Source organism: Lepidothrix coronata, unplaced genomic scaffold (genome assembly GCF_001604755.1).
Source record: "Lepidothrix coronata isolate B3197 unplaced genomic scaffold, Lepidothrix_coronata-1.0 Scaffold25, whole genome shotgun sequence".
In the NCBI taxonomy this organism is placed as follows: domain Eukaryota; kingdom Metazoa; phylum Chordata; class Aves; order Passeriformes; family Pipridae; genus Lepidothrix; species Lepidothrix coronata.
This window is the reverse complement of record NW_016690205.1, coordinates 2,561,027-2,586,442: the sequence shown is the minus strand read 5'-3', so window position 1 is coordinate 2,586,442 and position 25,416 is coordinate 2,561,027. Positions and strand designations below refer to the sequence as shown.

Here is a 25,416-nt window from a genome sequence, read left to right as displayed (position 1 = left end):
AGCTGATCAGCACGGGTGATTCTCACCAAAAAGGTCAAAGGTCTGCCAAATGCAGGATGCTGCCTTAGGATGATACACACCCTGTGAGGTCATTTAATTGCAGGGTTTGATTTCAGTGCATGTAAGCTGCAACCCTTGGTGTGATCTCTCTCTCTCTCCCCACCCATTACAGATAAGATAGAAAAAATGGAATCAGAGGTGACTAACTGCAAGAAGGAGAAATTATTTTAAACAGTTTTCACGTGCACTGTGTGGACCTCAGGTTTTCACACTGAGGTTTGCTGGTGATGAAACAGTTTAACCTTGTTCTCTCCCTCACCTTCCATGCCTGGACATATTTTCACCACCTTAGGGAATATGAAGTGTAATATCAATTCAAAGCTGAGTGTGGAATAGTACCTAGGAGCAAGGGGCAACGTTTACTTAACATGAAATAATAAATCCCATCCAAAGCAAGGTACACAGATAACACATTGCCAAAGGCTGGGCAGTCAATGTGATGACAGTGAGCTCTAGTTCCAGAGCTGCACAGGGAGATTGGAGCTATAAAAGATGCTTAGAACACCTTCTGTAAAGCCAAGCGTAGATTGGATTTTAACTAATCTCCAGAAATCTGAGAAGCCTCTCTCCCCTTCTCTGCCCAGGTTTTACAGATGAAATACCTGATGGAGAAGTGAGTCAGTGACCAGCTCTCGTGTCCCTGCAGTTTAGGTCTGTGTTTGTACAACCATGGCCCCTTGGGCTGTGCTACCCTACACAAAAAGCACTTCCAGGTGGGGCTAAACCCACTCCTTATGCTGAATTCTGCCCAACGGGAAAGAGCTGCACCTAAAGCCAAACACGAGTCTGTCTTAGGTCCTAAAATCCTTCTTCAGAGTCATTGCAGTGGAAAATAAACTAGTCTTTAAAGACCCATTGAAATTTGGCAATATTAAGGCTAAGCCTTGGATCTGAGGTGAAATGTCTATAGCATACAATTCATATATAGCTTCGACAAGTTTCAACAAGCGATGCTTGGCATCAGTTTGAACATTTAATTTATAACACCAATACGTTTTATTTAAACTTTCAGAAAATGGTTTTGCCCAGAGGAATTTTTCTTCCCCTTAGCACACTGAAAACACCTGTCCATATAAAACTTACTGACACTGGGAATAACAGAGATGGCAGTGCAAGATGTGGTATCTGCTGGATCACTGACAACGTGGGGCATGACAGGGCATGAACAAACAGCAGGGAGATGCCAGGAGGCTTTCCCTGAGGAAGGAATGCACTTCATTATTGACATTAATTCTGCACTAAGGGAAGCTTAATTAGAAAAAGAGAGAGAGAGACCACGACACTGAGTTGGGGAAGGGGTGGAAAAGTGGGAGTCAATTCCCATTCCAGCTTTCTGCTCATGCTGCAGGTTTATCTTCTTTCTGATTAAATTGCTCATTAGCAGTTTTGTGCCCAGAGTTCTTCAACATGGAAGCATGCTCCTGTCAGAGATATGGTGATCAGGAGGGTAACAAAAACAGGTGGAGGTTGAGGGGGGAAGCCCTGTAACCTCTGTGAAACTGAGCTTTGGGAAAAGTAGAAAACATCATCTACAGTTACAATGTCTCCTTATCATTTATCTTTAATCTCTGATTCTTTACTTATCTTTCATCCCATCTGTCAACAGCGTTGGAAAATGCTGTTAATGTTCACCATACAGACCCTACATCATCATATATTTGCATTTTACAGATTTCATCTGACTGAAATTTCTCTAAGACTTTTGCACACAACATCTTTGTTACATTAGACTTCTGTTTGCAGCTATTAAATATGAAACAGTTCCAAACATGTCTGAAGTGGTTAAATTTTCTTGACTACAATTTCCAAGCCCATGAACTATCTACTGCCATGCTGGTGGCACCTTTGTCAGGAGCCAGAGTCGTAAACCTGTGACTAAGCAGGTTCAAGGGAGATCCAGTGTTATGAATCAATCAAAACAATTTTTCTGGCATTCAATAATGCTGAAAGCTTGTTCATTTTACTCAAGAGCAGATGAAGGAATTGGGACAAGTTTGTAATTAATGTATGCTGAACAGAATCAAAATGACAGTACTGGCACATGCTGTGACAGCAAGTTAAAGTACCACTTTCAGAGTGGAGCAGTACAGATTCATCATCTTGCTGCTGCAGCTTCCTTCAGTGTTTTATGCAGGACATAACACAGAATTGGAAATCTGAGTTTTTCAATCATAATAGGATATGCCCAGACTGACCTGTTTGGATTTCTCTATTTATGTTTCTCCTTCTGATGTAACTAACAAGGAAAACCACACAGGGAACGGATCCTACGTCTTCCTTTTCATTTTTTGCAATCTTGCTTTTCTGTCTGCAAGACATGCTGGGGTTAGACAAACATCTGTTGGGAATGACTTAAGCACAGCTGATCCTGCTTTAGGGCAGAAGGATGGACTAGATGACCTCTTAAGGTCACACCTAGTCCCATTATCTTCCACTCTTTTTAAAGGGAATAGCACTACAGGGAAATTACACCACATGCTGAAGATAATTCCCCCGAGTAAAACCCAATCTACATTAAATCAATAATTACCTGCAGGGAACATGTATTTTCAGGCAGCCCATTTAATACAATCAACATAAAGCTATGACCCTAAATGTTTGGATTTTTAAACACAGGAAAATAAAATGTGTTTGCTTTTGTGGGGACTCGATCTCTTCTGTTTGTAATCTGACCTAGCTCAATATAAGGGAAAAATTCATTTATATTTAAAGCAAAACATGCAAATGACAAAGCATGGAAGAACAGTCGAGTTCCTCATAGTTCATATAGAGTTTAGGGCAGAAGGATTAATTTTGCTAGGAGTAATTGCTGCATGTGATTGATGATATGTTAAAAAAAAAGAAAATGCAGTCATGCAAAGATGTAGGTGCATCGGTAACTTGAAATATGTGTGTCCCACTGCACTCAAGAGTTACCAAAGGGAACTTTTCCCTTATCTTGGAAGTTAAGCAATTTGCAAACAGTTAAGAATTTGCAAATCCAAGGCCCTAACATACTGACCATATGAATGCTATACTTCCAGTTACAACATCAAATAACAACAAATAAAATCTTTGCATGCCTAAAATATTTTGCATAAATAATTACTGAGGAATTGCTTGTTTGGAAGCACATTGAAAATGTACAGATTAATTTTTAATGCCTGTAGTTAACCTCTATCCACCCTCAGAAGATATTGTGGCAAGTCTGAATTATCCTGGAAAAATTTAGGAGTCCTGCTTAGTTACTGAGATGTTTATTAGGAGAGCACTGCCTGGTCTGTGTTGAGGGTATGAAGCTATAAAGGATGCTAAGAAATAAATGACTCATGCTGCATATCCCATAAATGCTTCCAGAGCCATACCCAATCCACCAGCCATTAACACTTGAAGTCACAACTTCCATTACTCTGCTTTCTCATCCACAGCAAAGGCAAAGGGCCAGAAGATAAAAGCAGCAGCAGCAAGACAAAAGCTCTCTGTCACTTAGCATTTACTGTCTGAGGGGGAGTGTGTGTTAGAGATGCCCAAATAGGTTAAGTGTACTTCATAAACAACAAGAAGTGAAGATACCACAAGAGAAAATTGTGGATAATTTAAAATTTCCATTTCTTATTCCTCTGCTATCCTTCTAAAACATGCAGTAGTTGTTGAAAGACAGGCAGCCTTCCCAACCTAGTCATGCTTGTGAGGGAAAAACACTGAGTGCTGAAGCCTCTGAATCCCAGAGGTCACATACGGTTGCCATCCACACTGATGTAACTCAGAGCCTGAGTGATTATATTCCCAGGAGCATGAGCCTGAAATCTGAGGATGAATTTAGAAAGCACTTGAGGGAACAAATGCACAGCCAGCTCCTCAGCCACGGCACACATAAAGCTGCCTCTCAAATGTTTCTGTTCTCTCTCCCCTGACAACGTGAGAGATCAGCGTCTACTTTTTGAGTTTACACATTTGGACACAGAGTACTGGAGGACTTCAGTTAACTTAGGGAATCCTGCATTTTAATCTGTCCCTAAGAGGTACTGAAAGTTAATTGGGAAGATGGAATTAATTTCCACATTCCCTTTCAAAAATAATAATAAAAAAAAAAGAATCACAGTTTTAGAGGCAGAGCAAGTCAGTACTTGAACTTCTCAGTGTAAACAAACACATGAGAAATCCATCATCCCTAAAGGGCTGCTAACAGCAGCCAGCCTCCCCCACCCTCCCTGTGCATCTAAGCTTTCAGGAAAAAGTGAAGCAGGAATAATGATCCATATGATCCTCCTGGGAACCCTCCTCCCCTTCTCCCCCACCCCCAATCACTTTTCACCTCCTTGTTCCACACACGGAATAAAACGCCTGCAATATTTTAAGTATGACCAAAGCAAATTGCTCCAACATTAAAGAAGTGAGCTGTACTACTGCTGCAGCAAGCAAGAGCTTCAGTTCCAGTTCCAGGACCGGCTTCTGGTCTCTATCTGAGGTATCCAGAGAGCCAGCAGGAAGCATGGCACCGAAGGGACTGTCCCACAGGATGTGTGGCAGCTCCAGCTCGTCACTCCACATGGCTCAGGGTGTCCCACGGGATCTGTGTGCAGCACTCTGGCCAAGGTCATCCACAAAGACTGCTCATTCCCCTGACTTACTCCTGGGTGTGCATCTTTTAAATTGCTGCATCTGCTTCTTCCTAAATCTGCTGGGGGTTGAGTTGTCCAGCTCAGGATTCCCCAGGTGTGTGTTGTGCACCAGGGGAAAGGTATGTTACACCTCACACAGACACCAGTGCAAAGCCTGAGGCTTGCTAACTATCCCAGCTCTTCAGCCTTTTTATTCCACATGGAAAGTTCACAGAGTAATTACTGATGGTCTTACTTTTCAACATACAGGTAAAAAAAAAAAATTAGACTATTCTAAAGTCAGAGTCACAGACATTTTGAATGCCAAAAGGCAAGAGTTTAAATGCAACTGAAACAACTTCAAAGAATTTGTGGAGGGCAGAAGAAAGCCACCCAGAAGATTGGAAAAAAGCAAACGTGGTAATTTTCCACCCAGAGATGCTCCATCCAAAAACGGAAGGTCACACGCTCTGAAGACTCCAAGAGTTCACTTTGAGGGTGGAAAAGATGCGTTCAAAGCAACACAGGAGAGCGAGTTAAAAATAAACAGCCTGGAATGTGGGACTTCAAAGATTTTCCGTTTATTGTCTTCGTTTCTGTTTTGGCAGGATATAACTCACGAGTCACCCAAAGCAGGCATGTGCCAGCAGTCGCAGGAGTGAGGCTAAATAACAAGTAACTGCCTGAGGTGCCGCCCATCTAATAAATTTCCCGAAACAAGAGTCTTGTGAATCCCTCCGAGCTGACTCATCCGTGCAACATTCATCTCGCACGAGTCAGAATTTTGCCTGCTGCAGCCTAAAGCTGTCTCAGCCAGCTGGAATGTAAGTCCAAAGTGTTCTAGGCACTCACATTTTGAAAAGCAACCCCTGAAGAACTGCTGTTGTACGGTTCTTGAGTGATACATTTTTTTTAAAACGCAAATTAGTTACGGAACAGTATAAAGTTACTATGCTAATGTTACCAAAAAAAAAAAAAAAAAGCAAAACTGCACTTGCTGCAGCCAAACCACAAATACTCCAACCCCAAGATAAGAGTCTCCAGTGTATCAGGTGGATGCTGGTACAAATGCTCTCAGCTGGAGGGTGTGTGGGTGGTGCAGCTCTAGGTACACAATCTCCTACCTGTCATTGTGCAGTTCCACAAACAACTCCAATTTGCAGGAACGTTAGTCATGACAGGCCTAGTGTAAAAGTCAGCAGTTGGTAATACTCATAATTCCCTCTTATTTTCCCTCTCCCAATATATAACCTGCATACTGATAAGAGCAGTAGAAAATGGCTATTTTGCAGTCACAAATCAGAATGCACCACGTTGTAAGTAGCTTACAAGAAATTTATGTTTTTTTCAGTGGGACAGGTGTGGTTACCATTACAGACACAAACAATACAGTGAGTATGCACAATACCATGGAGAGAAACTACAGGCTAGAGGATACATGTAGTATTTGTTAATTGACATAACAAACAAACAAAATATACCTCTAAAAAGTCTCACCCTGTCCAATTTTACATCATCGCCCCAAAACTGATTTTTTTTCACTAGTGAGAATGATATCTGTGGCTTCCCTCCTCTGACATGAAAGTGGACAGACACTCTCAAAGACATGAGAATCTCATCCAAGAAAAAGCTGTTCTGTGTACAGACCTGGCAGACAGCAGAGTGAGGCAGCTCTAGGAAAGAAGCACAACCCCTCATCCCTTTAAACTTCATGCCTAAATATCTTTATCATTGTAAATTGACTTTAGCAGTCTTAGGCTTGGTCAGGCTCTATTATTTTCAGTAGATAATTAAAACGTGTTAGTGGCAGTCAGAAGAAATAGAATTAATAGTAAATAACTTCCTATGTGTGCACTGAAGTACAACAACCTACTGAAATGTAAGAGCTCCATAGCACAGCCAAACTGTCCCTTCCAGAAAATAAGCTGCTCTTTCTTGGAAAGTCTTTTTAGATTACTCATGTGTCTGATTTTCCCTGAACTGTGGTCACTGATGATCTTATTTAATACCTGAATTTGGATTTAAACTGCCACAAACTGTTGCATAATATCAATAATTTAAAAATGTAATAGAATAGACTAGAGTAGACTAGACCAGGCTTGAATACTGCAAGGGACTTACCATGATCCAACTGCCTGACCACTTCAGGGCTGCCCAAAAGTTAAAGCAAATTATTAAAGTCGTTGTCCAAATGCCCTTTAAACACTGGCAGGTTTGGGGTGTTAACCACCTCTCTAGGAAGCCTGTTCCAGTATTTCTTCATAAAGAAATGCTTAATCTTCATAATTAATCTTAATCTTCATAATTTCTTACAAAAAAGGGGAGAAGAAGAGTTTATTGCCTGCGATAGCATTAACAGTATCTGAAACATTTGTACTGGACTCCTGTTTGTTCTTGGTTTTCATTTCTCAAGGTGACATCTTGCAAAGAAATGGCAATCAGAAATGGTAGCCAGGGTTGGTGGAAACACACTCTGCTTTAAAGGATGTGGCAAATCTTTCTGTAGTGAATTCTCCAATCTTAAAGAAAATTAGTGAGAACGCTTCAAAAGGTGCCCACAGCCTAAAAATCCTACACATTTCTCAGCAAGTTACTGCTACTCCTAAATTGTATTTATCATTCTGTGCAATGGCCTTGTCCCTTCCAACCCAGGACATTGTATGGTTCTGTGATTCCCTTCTATTCCAGGTAACACTGATGATTTGCAAAGTACTCAGCTCTGTCTTGAAATCATTCTGGTATTACATAATTTCTTCATTGCAGCTGCTGAAAACAAAAGTAGCATGGGAAGTGTTCAAGTAAAAAGTATTAATGCTTCAGGCAAAATGTTCCTGTTGGGATATTAAATAAAACCCAGATTATGTTATCTTCTGCCATCCTTAGTAGCACTGAAGAATATCTTAACTCTGCAAGTGGTCCTATTTATTTCATAAGGTGAATTTTAAGACACTTAGAAGAGTGCAATGCTAATAAATATTAGCTAGGCTGGTACTTTTTAGTAGGATTTTTATACAGGGCTGAGCACAGCATTTTGCAATTGTTAACAATTACATCTTATTTTACAGTCATATACAACCACAAAAGACTCTCCAATGTTTCTCTGTCTCAGATGAGAGTTTATTAGTACAAGCAAAAAGCATAGAAAGTTTAGGTCAAGGGTTACTACAACAGATGGAGCCTTGTTTATAGTTAAGCAGTAAAGCAAGAAAATCAGTTTGGTAAATAGTAGTCTGGTGCTGTCAGGTTATTTTTGAGGGCATCATCATCATCACAATCCATCAGGATGACAGACATTGAAAATCAGTTACACAGGAACAGAAACTAAAAAATGCACAGCCCCCAGCTACCAACAGCATCAGGGCTTCAATTCTACTCACAGGGGGAAACTTCATTTCTTACCTTGTAGGTCCTGGCATTGGTGAGGTTTTGCTCTCAGCTGGTGGCACAGCAGCAGGAGGAGGATCTGAGATGTCCTGACCTCCAGACCTTTCTGTGCTGTTGTCCTGAGGGCTCCTTTTTGTACTGTGCCCATCACCAGGAGGTTGGCCTAATTCTGAATCTTGTGGAGTGTTCTAGAATAAAAAAAAAAAAAAGGACAATTTAAGTGGCTGCTGCTAATTTGGAGAATACACAAGCTGGAGGAGTTTTATTCTGCCCACTGATAGACAACTTCTGCAGCAGATTTCACTGCTTTGATGGAACTTGCAGGTTGTAAAGCCAGGCCATTTTTTTATTAATGACAGAAAAACAGAAGGAAGTGATTGAGCCAGAAATAAATACTAGGAAAAGAGGAGAGAGAGAAGAATGCAACAATTGTTCTAAAGCAGCCAGGGCCTTTACTGACCCAAGGAGGGTATCATCTCCTTTTCCAAGCCTGGCAAATGCTTCCTTGCTAAGCAAGTTTAAAATGAGAAGGATGGAAATAGGCTGTACACTTGTACACTCATAATATTAGCAGTATATCTGGAGTCAAGTTAGAGACAAAGCCAACATCAGTCAAGACCCAGCACTTGAATCCAAGTCCAGATAATTTCCCTCCCACTTCAACAAAGCTCAGAATGCCTCTGAACTGAACCAGAGGGCTTGATTCTTCCCCACACTGCCTCTCTATGATAACAGCCACAGGAAATGCTGCAGTTTCTGCAGTCATAGCTACAGAAATGTAATTGCACAGCTGAGGCAATGCTGCATCACCTCTTCTCAAAGGTAAATATTGAACCAGGACCTTCATCCATGGAGACATGCCTTTACATGAATGGGGGTTTTCTTTGTTTTGTTTCCATTGCAAACTACTGGTTTTGCTCCAGGGAGGAAGAGGGAACTGTGCAAGTGCCAGAGCTGTGACCCAGGCTGAGCCTGCAAATCCCTGGGGTTCTACCACACTCTGTGGGGCTGCTTACAACAGGTAGCGGCATCTTCCTGCTGATATTTTTTTTTTCTTTGGCAGAAGTATCTTTAGAAGGTGAAGAAAAGCTGGTAAGGGCTGCTCTGAAACAGTAGCTGAGGATGTTCTTCAAGTACAGCAAAAGAACTGGAGTAGTGGAGAGAAGCAAGTGCGGCGCAAAAATGAAGTTAGAACGAAGAAGGTCTTTTTCAAATCCTCTGGCATGTCAAGCAGTAGTTAAAGAGAAGGAAAACCGTTTCATCCGATCACCCTTAACATACAATCACTGTTGTTTTAATTTTTAACTGTAACTGCAAGAAGCCTGAGGCACACTTAATGTAAAGACATATGAGTGCATTCACTGAAGGGACGAGAACCACTTCAGAGTAACGTCAGAGTTTAAAAGCACAACTCCACACTCTTTTGGGTTTTCTTACTCTCAGTTTTAGTGTTTATTTTGCTCTAGCAGTAGTCAATAAACTGCAGAGAGCTGTTGTTGACAAAATCACGGTGTGCTCCCACACTGCCAAAGGCTTCCCGTGCCCGGAGCCGGGAATGAGACACCCAGTGGACAAGCAAAGCCCTTGTAACGAGCAAATGAAAAGGTCAGGGCATATTGAAGATATAAAAAGACTTCCTTTAGACTTAAGACAAACTTGATTAACTCTCATATCCTCTACCTGTCCCTGGAGGAAGCCCTTCACTACGGCTTTGTTTGCAGGAGCCTCCTTTATCACACCCCTTTCCGCTGGGAGAGACCAAGGGCTCTTGGTTTCGTGATTATTAAGCACTTACCCAGCATGTGCTGACATCTGGCATTTAGAATATTTATCTAAGTATATATGTTGGCCCCAAACCCAGAGTATATGGCAAAAAAATACTAGAACATCGAGATTTATATGAGGAAATTTCTTTCTTACAGCCAAAAAAAAAAATACTAAAAACCAGACCTGAGTTAGCTTACAGGGCTCTGGTTTGCTTTTTGTGCTGCGTTTTGGGCAGCCCTGCTTTTGTTTGCACGAGAAAATCTGAATGGAGAGTTTATTTCAGCATGAGTATGCGTCTGCAGAGAGAAAGAACTGGGAAAAAAAATGTGTTATTAAATTAATTATCAGGGAAAAAAAAACCCAACCAGTGGTTGGTAAACTCCCAGCAAGCCAGGAGAGGCAACCACAGCGACACACTCTTCCTTAGTCCATGTGTCATGTCTTACCATGCGAGGTACAGGTGGGTCAGACTGGAAGATGTGCCACAAACAAATACCTCATGGTAGCAGCCAAAGGAAGAACCATTCTCAGGCCACTTGCAGGCAGAAATGACCTCCTTTTCTTTCCCAGCAGGGCAGGGAGGGTAAGGAAAGTGGCACAAAGAACCCCAAGAAATTAGGCCAATTTACAAATTTGTCCAGGTGCCTCCAGCAGTTGGCAAGAGCAGTGAGAACTAATTATTTTTTTTTTTTTCTCCTTTCTACTACCACCATCTCCACTTTTCTTCAGCTGCTTTGTGTGCCAGGCAGGAGGAACCACCTCACAGCTCTCTTCAGAAGATGAAGAGCTGCATGTTTTGTCTCCTTCTCCCAAAGCCTCTGTCATGTCCCACAGCAGAAAGGTGCACACTGAATAATTGAGTCATTAACCTACTGCACTTACCCTGCAGTCTCAGTAGCCAGACATGGCCTCTAATTAGTCTCTCCTTCACAAGATCAGCCACTTAACTGAGAAGGCTCCTTTAGGTTACAATTCTCTGTTCTACTGACGTGCAGTTATCCCTCTTCTGGAGCCATGGCATGATGGGGATGCCTCCTGCACATAAATCTCTAAAGTAAAACTCCTGTGCTGAGAACCAGTACAGGTTGGTTTGTAGCAACAAACCTTTGGATTGTCATCCAGAGCCACAAATCCCACGAGCCACGTGATAACCAACAGTTAAACACAATATGGGCTCAGTTGTGGCATCAGAAAGAAACAATACTGATCAGCCTGTCATGTCATAAACCAATTAGCCCCTTGTTTCTAAGGCTCAAATAACACAGATACAAGGAGACCTAACTTAGAGGTTACACCTGCCAGGTACTTGCAAGCAGCATTAGGGCTATTTTAGGACAGTTTGAAACTGTAACATGGAATCAGGCTAGTTTGTCATTGACTCCCTGAGTCTGATGCTTCACAGAACACTTTGGGGCCAGAATAATTTTGGTGGAAGTTTGCTGGATTTTACTATTACTGTTTATCTCCAGAATTCACAAGTGAACTACATAATAGAGACATTTATTATACCTCGACACCCCCTCTCACCAAAATTAGGATGTTTCCATATTAGACACAGAAAAGGGCCCATGTTCCAGTGATTGTATCAGCTGTTACAACAATATCTGGGATTAAAATCCAAACAAAGACACTGGGAGGGGCAGATTGAGAAGGCAGGGAGAATGATCACAACAGACCAGGTCAGGTATGTGCACATGTTTGAAGACTACGTTTAATATTTTCCATGGGGTGTTTGGGGCCAGGGGACCAGTGAGGGTTTTTTTTTGGTGGGTTAATTAGTTTTGACTTTTTTTTTGGTTTTAAATAGTTTTGTGCTTTCAGGGAACTAATGTTTAAGAGGTTATAGTGCATCTCTCAACTATCCCTAAGCGACTGTCATTGGTCACAGGAAAATCTGACTCTCCAGTTCATTACCAAATTTAACATGTATTAAAACAATCTTAGCAACACAGGTCCTGTTGGAGCAGAGAGGAGTTTGAACTGTAGACACACTTATTTCTTTCTTTCCAGGATGTCTGAGTGATCAAAAAGCAAAGGTGTGCTATTACCTGGTAAGGCAAAGGCGCACATACATGTTCAAAAGAAGCTCAGAGGATTATTTTAGCAATAATCTAAAATAAATCTTAATGTAGATATTTAAATGTAAAATCAACTCCTAATATTCAAAGATACAGGAAAACTTTATATATAAGTCTTTTCCATTTAATGTATTAATTTAATGTTCACAAAAGAACATGTTCTGTGAATCTAAGCCAGACGGAAGAAAAACATAATTCAATTTTTCGATTAAGTTTTTCAAATTTAAGCTAGTCATGCAAATCAGGTGCTGAACTAGCTTTGCAAAGCATGCTGTTTTATTTTTAATTAACATCTGTGAAAACAATTAGGAAGGCTATGTTTTGTTCACAAGTATCATCAGAAAGCTGCTGTTAAATAAATTACTTTTGAGGTTTCAGTACATGCAGCCTCTGAAGTGATTGACTACACAAGCTTGTAGCTAAATTTATTCTATATTTGTTTCAAGTGTTGCATACTCCTGTTTGAAAAGGATTTTCATTATAAAAAGTTAGTCAACTGAATGACTTAAATAATTGCAATAAAAATCAGAACACAGAGGTTCTCAGCAGTTTTCTCTTTAAATCTGGAATAATTAAAAAAACCCACCAACAACAAACAAAGCAGGTTTGTCACAGAGAGTACACAAACAACAGAAGCAAAACCAAACAGCCTGTACTTTTCCCCCTTTAAGCCAGCACACCATTTAAATGGATAAAACTGATTCTCCTGAAATATGCAAGGTAATTTGCTTTAAACCTTTCCAGAAGCATTGGAGTCTGCGAGGACACAAAGTAAATCTACAGGATCGCTTTATTTTCCCGGTGACTTTGAACAGGAGGCCGAAGGAACAGAGCTCCATTAACAGTGTAGCCAAAAGGATTATGTGCACTGAAGTTGTCATACCAGAAAGAAATTCCTTTTAATGCCGCATGGGAGCCTTTTCCCAGCCCGGCTCCCAAAAGCCTGGCTCTCCCTGCTCCAAGCCATGCCAGCAGCATCAGGCACGGCCACAGCCTGGAGTCACAGCCATCCCGGGAACCTCGTGCTTCCCAGCGAGGCTCCCGGGCACAGAGCAGGCACGAGGCTGCTTTTAACACCTGGTATTCCCACTCAAACCCCCCGAACAGGTGAACTTCCTTTGACTCCCTCTCCTCTCAGTAAAAGTTGCTTCCTTTTCCATCTGCCCTCTGTGACATTCCTCCATTAAGCACACGGCCTTTTATAGCAGCTGCTGGAACGTGCCAGAGCTCTGAGGAGCTGGAAGTAATCTTGGAGGAGTTACATTAGGTTTCCATTCCCACCAACTCCCCCTGCTTAGTGGAGGGGAGGCTGGAGCAAGCCTTTACAAGGCTCAATCAATAAACCAGAAATTACCTTTTCTTTTTTCTCCATGCCTTCCATTACAATTTGGGGAGGTTTTTAATAGTTTCTTTTTAAAGTCTGCCCATTACAGGTTGTTCACGTCCACAGGGTGAGCAGTGCATGTCAGGACAAAGAGCAAAGGTCCTGTTGCTCTGCAGGAACAGTAACTGAGCAGTAAATTAAATTTTAAAGATTTTGTATCTTTGGAGAGCCGTTGTTTCTCCCTTATTTGGGGAAATGGGACCAAAATAAATAAAAATTAGATAACGAGTGGTTATTGCTTTAACAACCAGAACTTTACAATCACATTCAGCAAACACTGGTCAGCAAAACCAACAAATTGGTACCCGACATACCGGACCAAGCTTGAGCTCCATGTGACACTTTAGATCTGAAGAACTACGCTGAGACTTGGTTTTATCACCCGGTAAGGGAGCTAAATTCTGGTTTTAACAAAGAGCTGGTGCAGCAATCTGCATCACTCAGTGCCTGCCCCTTGCTGAGGGTGGCTGGGGTACAGCAGTTTGGAGGGGGATGCCTGTCATGACCACTTCCTGGGTTTTGGTGCCCAAACATCATGACTGCTGATCAGTTGGATGTAATTATGACATGATCAGATAGGGAAAGCAGACTCTTTCCTTAAGGGAGATTCTGTATAGAATTTTGCAATTAGAGAAGGTTTTTGTCTTTAATCAGTAATGGTGCAATTTGCTATTGCTTCTGGCGTGGTTTATTTGTCTCTCGCAGGAGTAGAATTTTAAGCTCATGCCTATTCTAATTAAAGCCCTCAAAGGGGCAGGAATGCAAAAACTGGCATTTGGAGGAAGCCTCGTTTAATTTGCTTCTCATGAACACAAGGAGCAAAGCAAATTGTGATATGGCAACAATGGTATTTGAAAAATTCTGGCCACAGCTTTTGATTGTAAGTACCTGTGACCTTCTCTTAGAGATAAAGGGTTGCTTTCCCTCCTGAGAAACACCTACAGAAATGACTCTGTGAAGGTAAAAATAAACACTCTGTGTGTGTATATTTATACAGTCACCATCTTGTCCTTGCTTTGGCTTTCTTCACAGAATACACAGATTCCTCTCAGCCACAAGAGCAACTCAAACCTTCAGGCTTCATTGCTGGTGTTTATGACTCTTCCAGTCCACTGAGGGCACTAAACTGTTTATCTGCAGATCCTTGTAATGTCAACATAAGTGTCTTCTCAACATCTTGAGAAGACTTGCTGTGTTTAAGGAGCATGCACTGAGCTAAATGAAGCATGGTGCTACAACTGGCTTCGTGGTTCTTGTTAACCTTATCTTTCCACCTGGTTAATGTGATCCATGTTCAGAGAGCAAAGGAAAATTCATAGTTATCCTTGTATCTTCACTGATCTTGCTTGTCTTCTTAGTTTCCTTTGTCCCTTTCCTCACTGATCTGATGAGTACCTACATTACTTCCTTAAGGATGGCAGGTATATGAGATATGGCAGGAGAGAAAGAGAGAGAGAATAGGGCTGATAATCTTGGAATAAAAATCTTCATCACATAACTTGCAATTTTCAGTCAATAAAGGTTGAGCTAAAGCAGCTTTCTGCTGGGTGGTTCTTAGGAGCCTGACAATAAAACACTCCAGAAGATGCTGTTGGATTCAAATGAAGTTCCAAATGCTGTTGTGCTCCCCAGACAATAGTGTTTGCCTGCCTAGTAATTTCTAACTACTCGTAGCTGTGGAAAATGCAAGTCCAACATTTTCACACTACTTCTGCATGGAGAAATGCAGTAAATAAGTGTAGAGGAACTTTAAAATGTAAAATATTTTCCCTTCTCATCTGTACCCATAAATGTACATTTCCCGTGAGAAATGGTGGTGGCTTTCCAGATGCCAAGGAAACTTTAACCATTAATTCAGGAGAGAAGGAATAGTCTTCTTCCAACTTCCTTTTCACTATGCTTTCAAATAAGGAACCCCGCCACAACTTTGAAGCTTTGTTCTTCTTTCATCCCCCCTCCTTTGCTCACAGGGAAGATGAGAACAAGAATAATAATTATTCATGGCAGTGAGAAGTGTCCCAGAATTTGCTGCATTTGCATAAAAGGACGTATAGTTCTCTGAAAACACACCATGTTCTTTTTTGTGTAAACTCAAAGAAACACTTGGTACTATTTATCATAGAATATTGGACCAGTAGTAATTACCACTTGGAAGTAAGAATTCACTGAAATGGTGACTAGAGGTGTGCTAGCACTACATAACCATCAGGAATGGGCACACTGGGCTGTAGCCAGCTGCCATCAACATCCTGATGTACACTGAATAAAATAGAAGGAAAACTGAAAGAGAATCATAATTTAGAGAGTAGAAGTGGTGGATCACAGTGGGCACAACAAACTCAAAGAAGAACCCATGTAGGGTAACGGCACATTGCACTAAAATGCTGTAGGCAAAATTATTATGCGGAGAATTGGGAATGTGTTTTTGTTCCCAGTTGAACATAAACAGTGGAATGTACACAGATGTTATTGCACGAGTCAAAAAGTATGTAAACACACAGTATGAGCACCAGAGCCCAGAGGGATTTGCCCAGTTATCATCTGTGGGAATGGGGGCTGAATGCTGGGATGTGCCCAGTGCCTCCTCTGCCAATCCCCACGACACTGGGATCTGGAAGAAGCACCACACCAATTAACAAGAGCCATCATTTCACAGAGGCACAAGGAAGTTGAAAGATGGGAAAAGCAATAATGCAGAATATTAACAGCAGGATGTGCAGCAGTCAGATTTGTCCATAACAAATAAATGGAGGAATCCTAGCAGGATCTCAGCATGACACTTCAGACTCTTCAGAAGTTGTAGCCCCTCTGGCAAAGAAGGCATGTGCTGCCTATCTTACACTTTTCACAGGAGAAAAAGAGAACAAAAAAATAACCAAAACATTAGGATGTATGTTTAAAGACAAATTAACAATAACATAGATGTGGAATAACCAGCTTTGTTTGGCTATTTACTTATTCAGAAAACCAGGAATAAGAAAGGGTAAAGCAAAATATACAGAAATAACTTATGTGTAGCTGACTTTGAAATTGCCTCTTCAACCGTGAGACAAATGATGCACTGCTAGAATTTCATCTTGGCAGCAGTTTTCACCTTCAAAGAGCTTTACAATTACTTGGTAACTTTGCCTTTTCTGTAATCGTGAGAAAGGCTGTGAAATATGACAGTGCTCCTCTTCAGAACTCTTGAGTGGCAAGAATTAAAAACCTGAGTTAAAATTATTCCATATTAGAAAACCCAGCCTATTCAAGCTTTCGAAAATTTTGTGCTCAGATTTCCAATGACAGAGAACTACTTCTGCCTTAACATCTTCCACACAACCCTTTAAAGCGAGAGCAGAGATGCCCTGGAAATGGCACAATTCTAGTAGAGGGGAGATCAAGATTAAAAACAGTAGTGGAAGTCAATAATGATCGTGTAACATTGGTTACTTTGGGAGCTCGTCCAGACTATCCAGAGATGTAGGGCTGAGGAAGTGCACAGATACATCAGTCTGTATGAAACTCTAAGCCTTTTCTTTTTATTACAGCCATGTGGATGATTTCTGGGCATTTGGCTGACCAGAAAAGTCAAGGAACAGCCTGAAGGCAGCCCTTGCCATTCCTCCATTTTACCCAGTGCCTTTGGGTGGATAAAGAAAGATGTGTCTAACAGGCAGCACAGCAGCTGAGACCTTCTACAGTTCCATAAACTGCAGTGCTTTCCCATTAAAAGAATTAAAGAACACCATTAAAGGACATCTCTCCCATTAAAGAACACCTCCATTACTTCACCTGTATTTTCCCTGCTAAAGGCTGGATCTCAAGCATCAAACTTGGTCAAAGTATTTGTTCTTCTATTTCTTTTTCAATTTAAACACCTTTTTCTTCACGTGGAGTTTCTATTTTCAGGGAAAATGCATCTTAAAAAATAGCTTATATTGAATTCATCATAAGCCCAACAAGCTGTGCCACTGACAGGGACCCTTGTTTGGGAACAATCTTTGCCACTGTAACAGGGCAGGGCACAAACCTAAAATCTCTCAGCAGTTTGGACTTTGTGTGCTGTTACAGCAAAACAGAACATGGTTGGTACATGTAAAATCACTTTGTTAAATACAAAGTGATTTTACATATACTAATGGCCCCAGCCTTATTTCATCCAAGCATTATCTTTGCTCATTTCCACTGAATTTACAACATATTTTCCTCAGAGTCTGGTCTTTACAAGACAGATTGAGTGTTTAATTTTTCCCTAAGTGTCTACTGCATTCTTCATAGTAGCACATTTATTCCACAGATCTTCCCACTCATTAAATGAGTTCTAAACTTAGCACAGGCTCTCCCATCTTCAATGCAAACCATGTGTGTGGCTTCCAAATGAGCTCTCACTGAGAGCTAGAGCTGGGCAATGGTGTTCTCTGATAAACACACAAACAAAAACAACTCATGTCAACTGGTTCTGAGTATAAGAACAACACTCACTGAGCTATTTTAGTGGTGTTAGAGTTGGAAGGAAAGGCAGCGTGCAAAGAGGGTCAAGTACAGGCTGTTCCTCTAAAGCTTAGATTGCTACTAAAGGGAAAAGTTAAAAGAAAGCAGATTTTTTTTTTACAACTTGCTGAAAACTTAAATGTAGCTGCCTCACAAATTTGCAGTCAGTGTCGAAAAACCCAAGAGCCAGAAGCAGATGCAGAGGAAAAAGAGCAGCCAAGCCTGATGTGAACATTTTGAATGCAAACCATGCAAACCAGTTTCATCATCCACTACCTGCTGTGCTCCTTGGCTGGGTGGTATAAGGATGACTTTATTTCCACTGGGGAATTTCTTACTAAAAATTAACATATTTGAGCATTTCAGTGGCCATATGAATGTTTGCTGTTTGTTAAGTGATTCTTTTCCAAAAGCTGTTCCCAAAAGCTTATGTGGCTTTTAAGATTTTATCACTACTTCTTGTTATTTCTCTGTTCATAGAGAGTAATTTGGATTCCTAACATGTCTTTTGTTTTGCTTTGGTTTTGTGGGGCTTTTTTTGTTTGTTTGTTTGCTTGTTTGTTTTTCTATGGGATGGAGTGTCTTTTGGGAGGGTGTTTTGCTTTGTTTTGTTTTTTACAGTCTGAAAAGGAGACCAGAAGCTTCCTTTCCTTACTAGAAGAGTTCTTCATTAAATTTCCTAATAAATTCAATAACTTTTAAATAAAGTTGCCTCAGGATGACTTCTTAAGAAGTACATTTGACTTTCAAAAACTTGGAAGCTGTACACAATGGAGAATAAATTCTCATTACTTAGTTACAGGGATTAACACATTCCTCTCTTCCCAAGCCCTGAAAAAAGCTGGGACCAAACCTTGGGCTAACAGTGCAACTTGGCCAGAATAACTAAGAATTATGGAAGATTTTTATTCTGAAAAATGATTTATGAAAAAAATCTTGTAATACTGATTTTCTTGAGAGGGCCCATTTTGCAATGCACAAGGTACAGCAGATCTGCTGAGACCTCAAGGGGAAGCAAAATGAATCCTTTGCTGGCTGGGGCCAGCAGTATATTTAACTGCAATTTAGCAGTTACCATAACATATGGAAGAAGAGAGGATAAAACATATCCTCGTATTTTAATAATTGAAATTATTGAATTACAACTTTTATTCAAACTTTTACCAGTATAGTAACTTCTAATGTAATTGTCCACCACCAGCCATAGCATATGGGTTCCCTTCATTTAATAAATCCAAAAATAACTCACGAAACAGCAACATGGATTAACAACACACCCTTCTAACAGGGGTGTAAAGTCCTGGATCAGGACATAGAGGGTGCAAGGTCATTTCTGAACGAGGAGAAGCTGCTGTGTGCCAGGGTTCTGAGGCCACCATAGCCATTGCCTGGCTCTCAGGGGCTCTCTCCACCCTGCCCATAACCCAGCACGCTATTTTATTCCCCCAGTGATTCCAAAGGATGTTGGTTCTGCTCCACCACACTCCTGCCCCACAGAGCAGGGCTGACCCACAGACTGAAATCCGGGACCTGCCTGGGCCCAGCCTTCTCCCCAGGGATGTGCCTGATGCCTGGGGCTGGGACTGGCCCAGCTTCCCATGGCTGCCCAGCTCCCAGGATGGGGTGGTGGGATGACCCAGCCCTGGAAATCCTCCACAGTTCCTGTTGCCCAGGGAGCAACCCCCTGCACCGTGCCCCGATGCTCTGGAGCACTGTCATTGCCAGAGGAAAACACACACAAAGGTGCTTTCAACTACCATTAATGACACTTAAATATGAGTGTATCGAGGAGCAGAAGACAAATGTGGGGTAAGCAGCCCATGGAAATAATTTCTGAAAGGTCTGATCCAGGCCAGAAGGGAAGGAAAATGCGATCCCACCATCACACTCACCTCATTTTCTGCACTGCTGTTCTCATTGCCCATTTTGGTGCTGAGAGCCAGTGTCACACAGCAGTTAAAGGGAGAGATCACTGGAACAAAAGAAAAAGCTCTGAGTCTTCTGTGAAAAACCAGAACAAAATAAAAACAACAGAAAACCCTGGAAATTTTGGGGGACTGTCATCTCAGTCACCCTATCAGCTGCCGCTCCTGACATCCAGTCTTACGATGATTTTGAGTCATAAATCAGGGGAAGAGAACACCTGAAGTGTTTATTTCCTAATGTTTCTCTGCTGTCTTCCCTACACTTGCTCTACTTATGCTGAAAGACATTCCTTGAAGCAGAGCTTTGTTATTCTGTTTCTGGATTATCCCGTGCCATTTGTGCAGGAAGGCATTTTCCTTGCCAAAGCTATTTTGGATGGCAAGCCCATAGGAAAACCTTATTGTCTTAACTGTGTTCAAACCTCTTGTACTCCTTGGGAGTTCCTGGATCAAGCTGCATGCTCACATTGTCAGAACCACATTGTTAATCCTGACCATCACTGAAACAAACCATTTTCCATAGATGCACTCAGAGAAAGAGTAACTTGACTTTTTATCTTCATCAGTGGCACTGTTCCCTGTTTTTCTTAGGTATTATTATGCTCACAATGTTATGATCTAAACACATTCTTTACACTTCACAGGTTCTGCCTACCATAATTACTATTGGTTTTATACTAGTTCAGCTCTAATTATTTTAAATTTTAAAAAAATCCTCTGAGCAGTTCTAGAATTGTCTCCCCAGGCATCACTCATTTCTGTATTTTTTGGAAAAGGGTACTCAATAATGAGTATACAACAGAGATTCACTTATAAACATTCACATCTTGTTCTAGATATTTTATTTTGGGGTTCATGCATTTAAATTCAGTGTATTTATTGTATTATTGAACAGGTGAAAATTACACAGTCTCTTGAATTTTATTTTCCAGAGAACTTGGGATTGGTCTGCAGCATATGTCAAGAAAAACACCATTGAAGTCAGGCTGTAAAAGAGAGGTTGCACTTTGAATCCTAAGGAACCATAGAAGATTTTAAGGAATGTTGTTCCCTATTACTACAGCACACTTTTAAAAACTTGGAACATTGTTCTTCTTCACAGGAGTCTTGGAGAGAGAAGTTCAGTGCTGTGCTTTTAAGCTCTGCTCTGTTTAAACTGGAGTGTCTTCAGGGGATATAGTGGTGCTTGAACTTGCTCCTGTTGGAATCACCGGGGCCAGGATTGCACTTTTGGTGATTAATTAGCAACATGAGGTTTTATCTGCTGAGATTACTGCCAAATCCTCTGCTCTCTTGAAACAGTTCTGAGCTACTTGAAAGGCTGCATGTAACATTTTCAGAATCCCTGCTCCCCAAGTATGAAGTACTCCATCCTGAAGCAGTGTGCACACATAAATCTTGCCAGGCTCAGCTCAGGGAAATGTTCCAAGACAACAGATTAAGATTATAATGTCTTAAGTATGCACTGATATAATAAAACATTCTTGCACTGTTAGAGCTGCTGACTAAGGTTTAAGTGCGCAGGAGGGAAAGAATAACTTGGCTGTAGCAATGTGCTTCCCTCAACAGCCAGCACAATTCCCTAAGAGTGACTATCCTGGCATTTCCGTGCCACTGACCTGCCGAGCTTTTCTCTTCCCAGATCTTTTTCTGTTCCCACAGACATCGTGTGAAAACGCCTCAAAATTTAAAGCTCCCTAAACTGTCCCCTCAAGACCACTTGCATTAATAACATAAACTGGGGGATAAATGGAACTCTCCCAAGTCCCCATGGAGTTTTTTAGTTAATTGGGGTGGGGTCTCGTATATCAACTGGGCAAAATGCAAATTTTGCTCATCAAGTCCTTAAATAGATAAGCTCATGCATGGCATAATATTGTTTTATTTATTTTAGAGCAAATTTTCTCCAGTGCATAAAACACTCTCAATATTCCTGCACCAGCTCAGCAATGCTGATTGTTAAGAACAGCAACTCGAGGCCCAATTTGTAATATTCATTTGAAAGAAAAAAATACTTTATTTACAGTTTTCTATTTAAATGTACAGGAATCAAAGTCGAAAATTGCAAGAGCACTGCAAAAGTGCCAGCTACCACAAATCTCCACTAACACATCATATCATACTGCCCACTCACTCTTTTCTTTCCCTGGAGCACGAAATTTCAAAATTGTCACACAATTCTCACATTACCACCTGTTCAATAATGAAGATAAATGTCATAAATAGGAAATAGGAAACGTCATAAATAGGAAAAAGACATTATATATTCTCCAGTAATGAAACAAGTGATAATAATGTGTGAATTACATTGCAGAGCACTAAGATAACTTTTCAGATTACAATGTTACTGTAATCCTTTTTACATACATTATTTCTCAATCATTCTCTGAATGCACAAGTATTACTTAGATTGCAAACTACAAGGGCTTTATCATACGTATAGAATTTCAAATAAACATTAAAAGCATGCTAAAAATCCATTCATTAAATAAACATAGGTTAACAAAAAGATAATCTCCATCATCTTTCTACGGTATCTTTTACAATTTACATGTCATTATTAAAATTATTATAACGCTACATATCTCAGAAACTGCTCACTAGTACCAAAGTGGTCTGTTCAGCCTATTTTGTGCTGTGAAACCACTGCTTTCCTGAAAGCAAGAGATGTTTAATGTTGCACTTACATTCCAGGATTAATCTGGCCGCTTTGGATTCACTGACGCTCCTAGAGCACGTCTTCAAACCATTCCTTCCACCTTCACCTCACCAGTTTTCACCTTATTTTCCTGCTCCTTCTCCTCAGACTCATGCAATGTAGGCTTTCTCCCGGGGACCCACCTTCATAACCTGCTCAGCAACCAACTTGCCTCCACCCCAGGCGAGAAAGAAAACAAGTTATACCTCCTCCACCCGGCCTCCCCCTGCTCCTGCCGGGCTGCTGTGGCTCTGCCTGTCAGAAATTGAGCACTACTGGTTTTCACAAAAGCAGCCCCAGAGAACAGGAACTTTGGTTAAAACGTGTTTCACTTCTACTGTTTCTTGGCCTGTGGCACGAGCAGTGCTCCTGGCACTACAGAAACTGTTCAGTGAAACTGCAGCAACAGTACACTGAAGTCATGCGTGTGATTGTTTTCAAGGGAGAATTAGTGTTGAGGGGAATATCTATTCTGCATTTTGTTTTCAGGCTTGTTTATGTGTTTGTGTTTGTCTTTCATTTTCTCGTATTATTCCTGAAAGCTGTCAGAAGTACCTGCTGGCAAATGTTGATGTGCTTGTTCAGGTTATGGTGAAATAATTTCCCATTTAATCATCCTGAAGGGTGGAGACGTGACAAAAACCCTTTGAAATGTGATGTTACAAGAAGTACTGGTTTATGGGCAAGCTGATTGTTATTATTAATTCTGGTTGTCCGTTCCAGTGATGTCTCCACAAAGGGGTGCTCAGAAACACAGATGATAACAGAAGACAGTGTATTTATCATTAGTGGGAAATCCATGGGACCAACAAGTTCCTGTGAACACCACTGGTGCTTTTTGGTGCCATATCTGACATGATAAAAGGCAGGATTTCATAGGGCAGCAATATGTTGTCTGCTGACTTTTGTTCCACACAGTCTTGGTCTACAAACTCCTGCCTTGAAAACATAAAGCATGTGAAGAGCTGGAAAGCACAGTTGCAAGGTCAAGGACTACATGAGTGGCCCTGCCTTTTAAGCCTTTTTTTTTTTAAATGAAGCTGGTGATCCAGCAATCCAAGCTGTATTATACCACCTTAAGCCACTGTTACTGGTCCAAGAAGAATTTCAAAGAATGGAAATAAATTACCTGAGCTTCCCCCCCTCCTTTTTTTTTCTAATTATCCTGAGCTTTTTCAGGTTATAAAGCAAAGTACATATAAGTGGGTTTGGTGGCATGTGGGTAATACAATACATTAAATAAATCCATATTATAACTTCAGGAATTTAAGCTGGAAAGGTCAAGATCTATAGAAGCTCAAAAACTAAAAGATCTGAAAGTGGTTGCAGTATCCCCTTTTCTCTGCTCTCCCCAGGCAATTCAGAACCCAGAAAATCTGAAGTTCATCACATCATAGTTTTAGTGTGCTTCTCCTTAGAAAACAAAACAGCAGCTTTGCAAAATTCATTGCCTTATAGACAACAAATAATGCAATGTTTTTTTTGTTTGGGCTCTCTGCCATGAATTTAAGAGCAGGGATCCTATGGGAGGTCAGGAAAACACAAGCCTGGTAATACATCCTCACTTCTGCTAGCTGCATTATTTCCTCATAAACACAAACTGAACTCATATTTGGTGCTCTTCCATTCCTAAGCTAAGGCCAGAAAATGCCAAAAAGTGAAAGTGAAGCAGCTGCAGAACAATTCTCTGGCACGAACTTGGAGGAAAATGTTCCCCTGGTATTTGATCATGATTTCTGACTGTGTATTTTTGTCACCACGTGTGCAAAGGAGAATTCCTCCGTTTGCTTGTGTAAGGTTTGCAAAAGCAACCTCTGCACTGGTGCCAGAGAGGTGAGCCATGTGCAAAGAGGTTCCACTACAAAGTCAAACCAGTTTGTGTAAACCACCAACTGTGAGGGAATTCCACATCCCTTGATGTCCCTATTTATTCTCTTTTATTTTATGATAGAACTGGTGGGAGAAGAAGTACTCACATCAGGCTGCTTTACTGTTGTTTGCTGGAATTTCCCCTGTGGTTCCTCATCCACACTTCATGCTCATCCAGGGAGAGACTGTCTTTTCTTGATCCAAAGAGGATCTAACCCAGGAGGACTGGAAGACTCAAACTGGGGGAAAACACAGGTCAGGTTAAAGGTAAGTTATGTAGTGGGTTAATGAATTAGGTATTCCAGTAATATCCAAATAATTTGTCATGAGTGATCAAATTTAATCCCAGTATATACAGTATTTGGTATGCTTACCAACCACACACTGCTCAGGTATGTTAGCTTCTTATAAATTGAACACATGCTACCTCAGGTATTTATATAAGACAATTTAGTTTGAGGTCATTTTGCTTTATGGTATAAATACTGCCAAAATAAGACAAAATGTTTTTATGTTCCTTACTTTCACAAGATTGATACCACACATAAAGCATTGCAAAGCTCTGCTGAAGCACTGAGCATATTTTACACACCAGCTGTTCTCACAGGAAGGAGAAGAAAGAGAGGTGTTCAGAATTTTGTTCTTTTCTGATCTTGATGTAAGCAGTGCAAAACCATTCCTAATTTCTGGATGTTACAACAACATCATAGAGATCTGCAAGAATGACTGACCTACGACAGCCCTTCAGCTTTCTCACAAATTCTAGAGGAGCAAACACCAAGAGCTGGGAGGGAGACCAAAATCCGTCCTGAGAATTAGTAAACACGTAATGATTTTCAAGTGCCCAGCTTGATGGGAAAGACGTTGCTTGGTAACATCAGCAGCTGGATCTGCTGCAAAGCCGTGACGTCGCCTGGCAACGGAAAGCTGAGCTGGATTTTTGTGAGAGTTGTGTTTGCTGCCCTTCCCCCAAGATAACCAGAAACTGCCTGTGGGGACTGCACCACTGAATCCAACTAGGACTGAGATTTAAAGGACAGAGAATGAGACAGTCCTTTGATGCAGCCCCACCTTGACTGATGTGCCCCACTTAAAGTACAAGCACAAAAAGAAACAGGGATGCCGAGTACCTGCTGCTAAGAGACTAAAGCATTTTTTAAAAAGCAGGTTATGGAAGTTAAAAGTTGTTCTTCCTATT

At 41.0% G+C, this 25,416-nt stretch overlaps 1 protein-coding gene across 1 annotated transcript in view; it reads right to left on the bottom strand.

The window, feature by feature from the left end:
• Positions 1-25,070, bottom strand: part of TACC2 (transforming acidic coiled-coil containing protein 2) — a 127,392-nt gene extending 102,322 nt beyond the window's left edge. The window contains exons 1-5 of the mRNA XM_017809161.1: positions 24,950-25,070; positions 24,326-24,457; positions 19,619-19,698; positions 18,003-18,063; positions 8,040-8,212 (exon numbers count right to left, since the gene is read on the bottom strand). Of these exons, the coding sequence (XP_017664650.1) occupies positions 8,040-8,212; positions 18,003-18,063; positions 19,619-19,644 (260 nt within the window). The 5' untranslated portion in view covers positions 19,645-19,698; positions 24,326-24,457; positions 24,950-25,070. The remainder of the gene's footprint in view (positions 1-8,039; positions 8,213-18,002; positions 18,064-19,618; positions 19,699-24,325; positions 24,458-24,949) is intronic.
• Between the last annotated feature and the right edge of the window lie 346 nt (positions 25,071-25,416).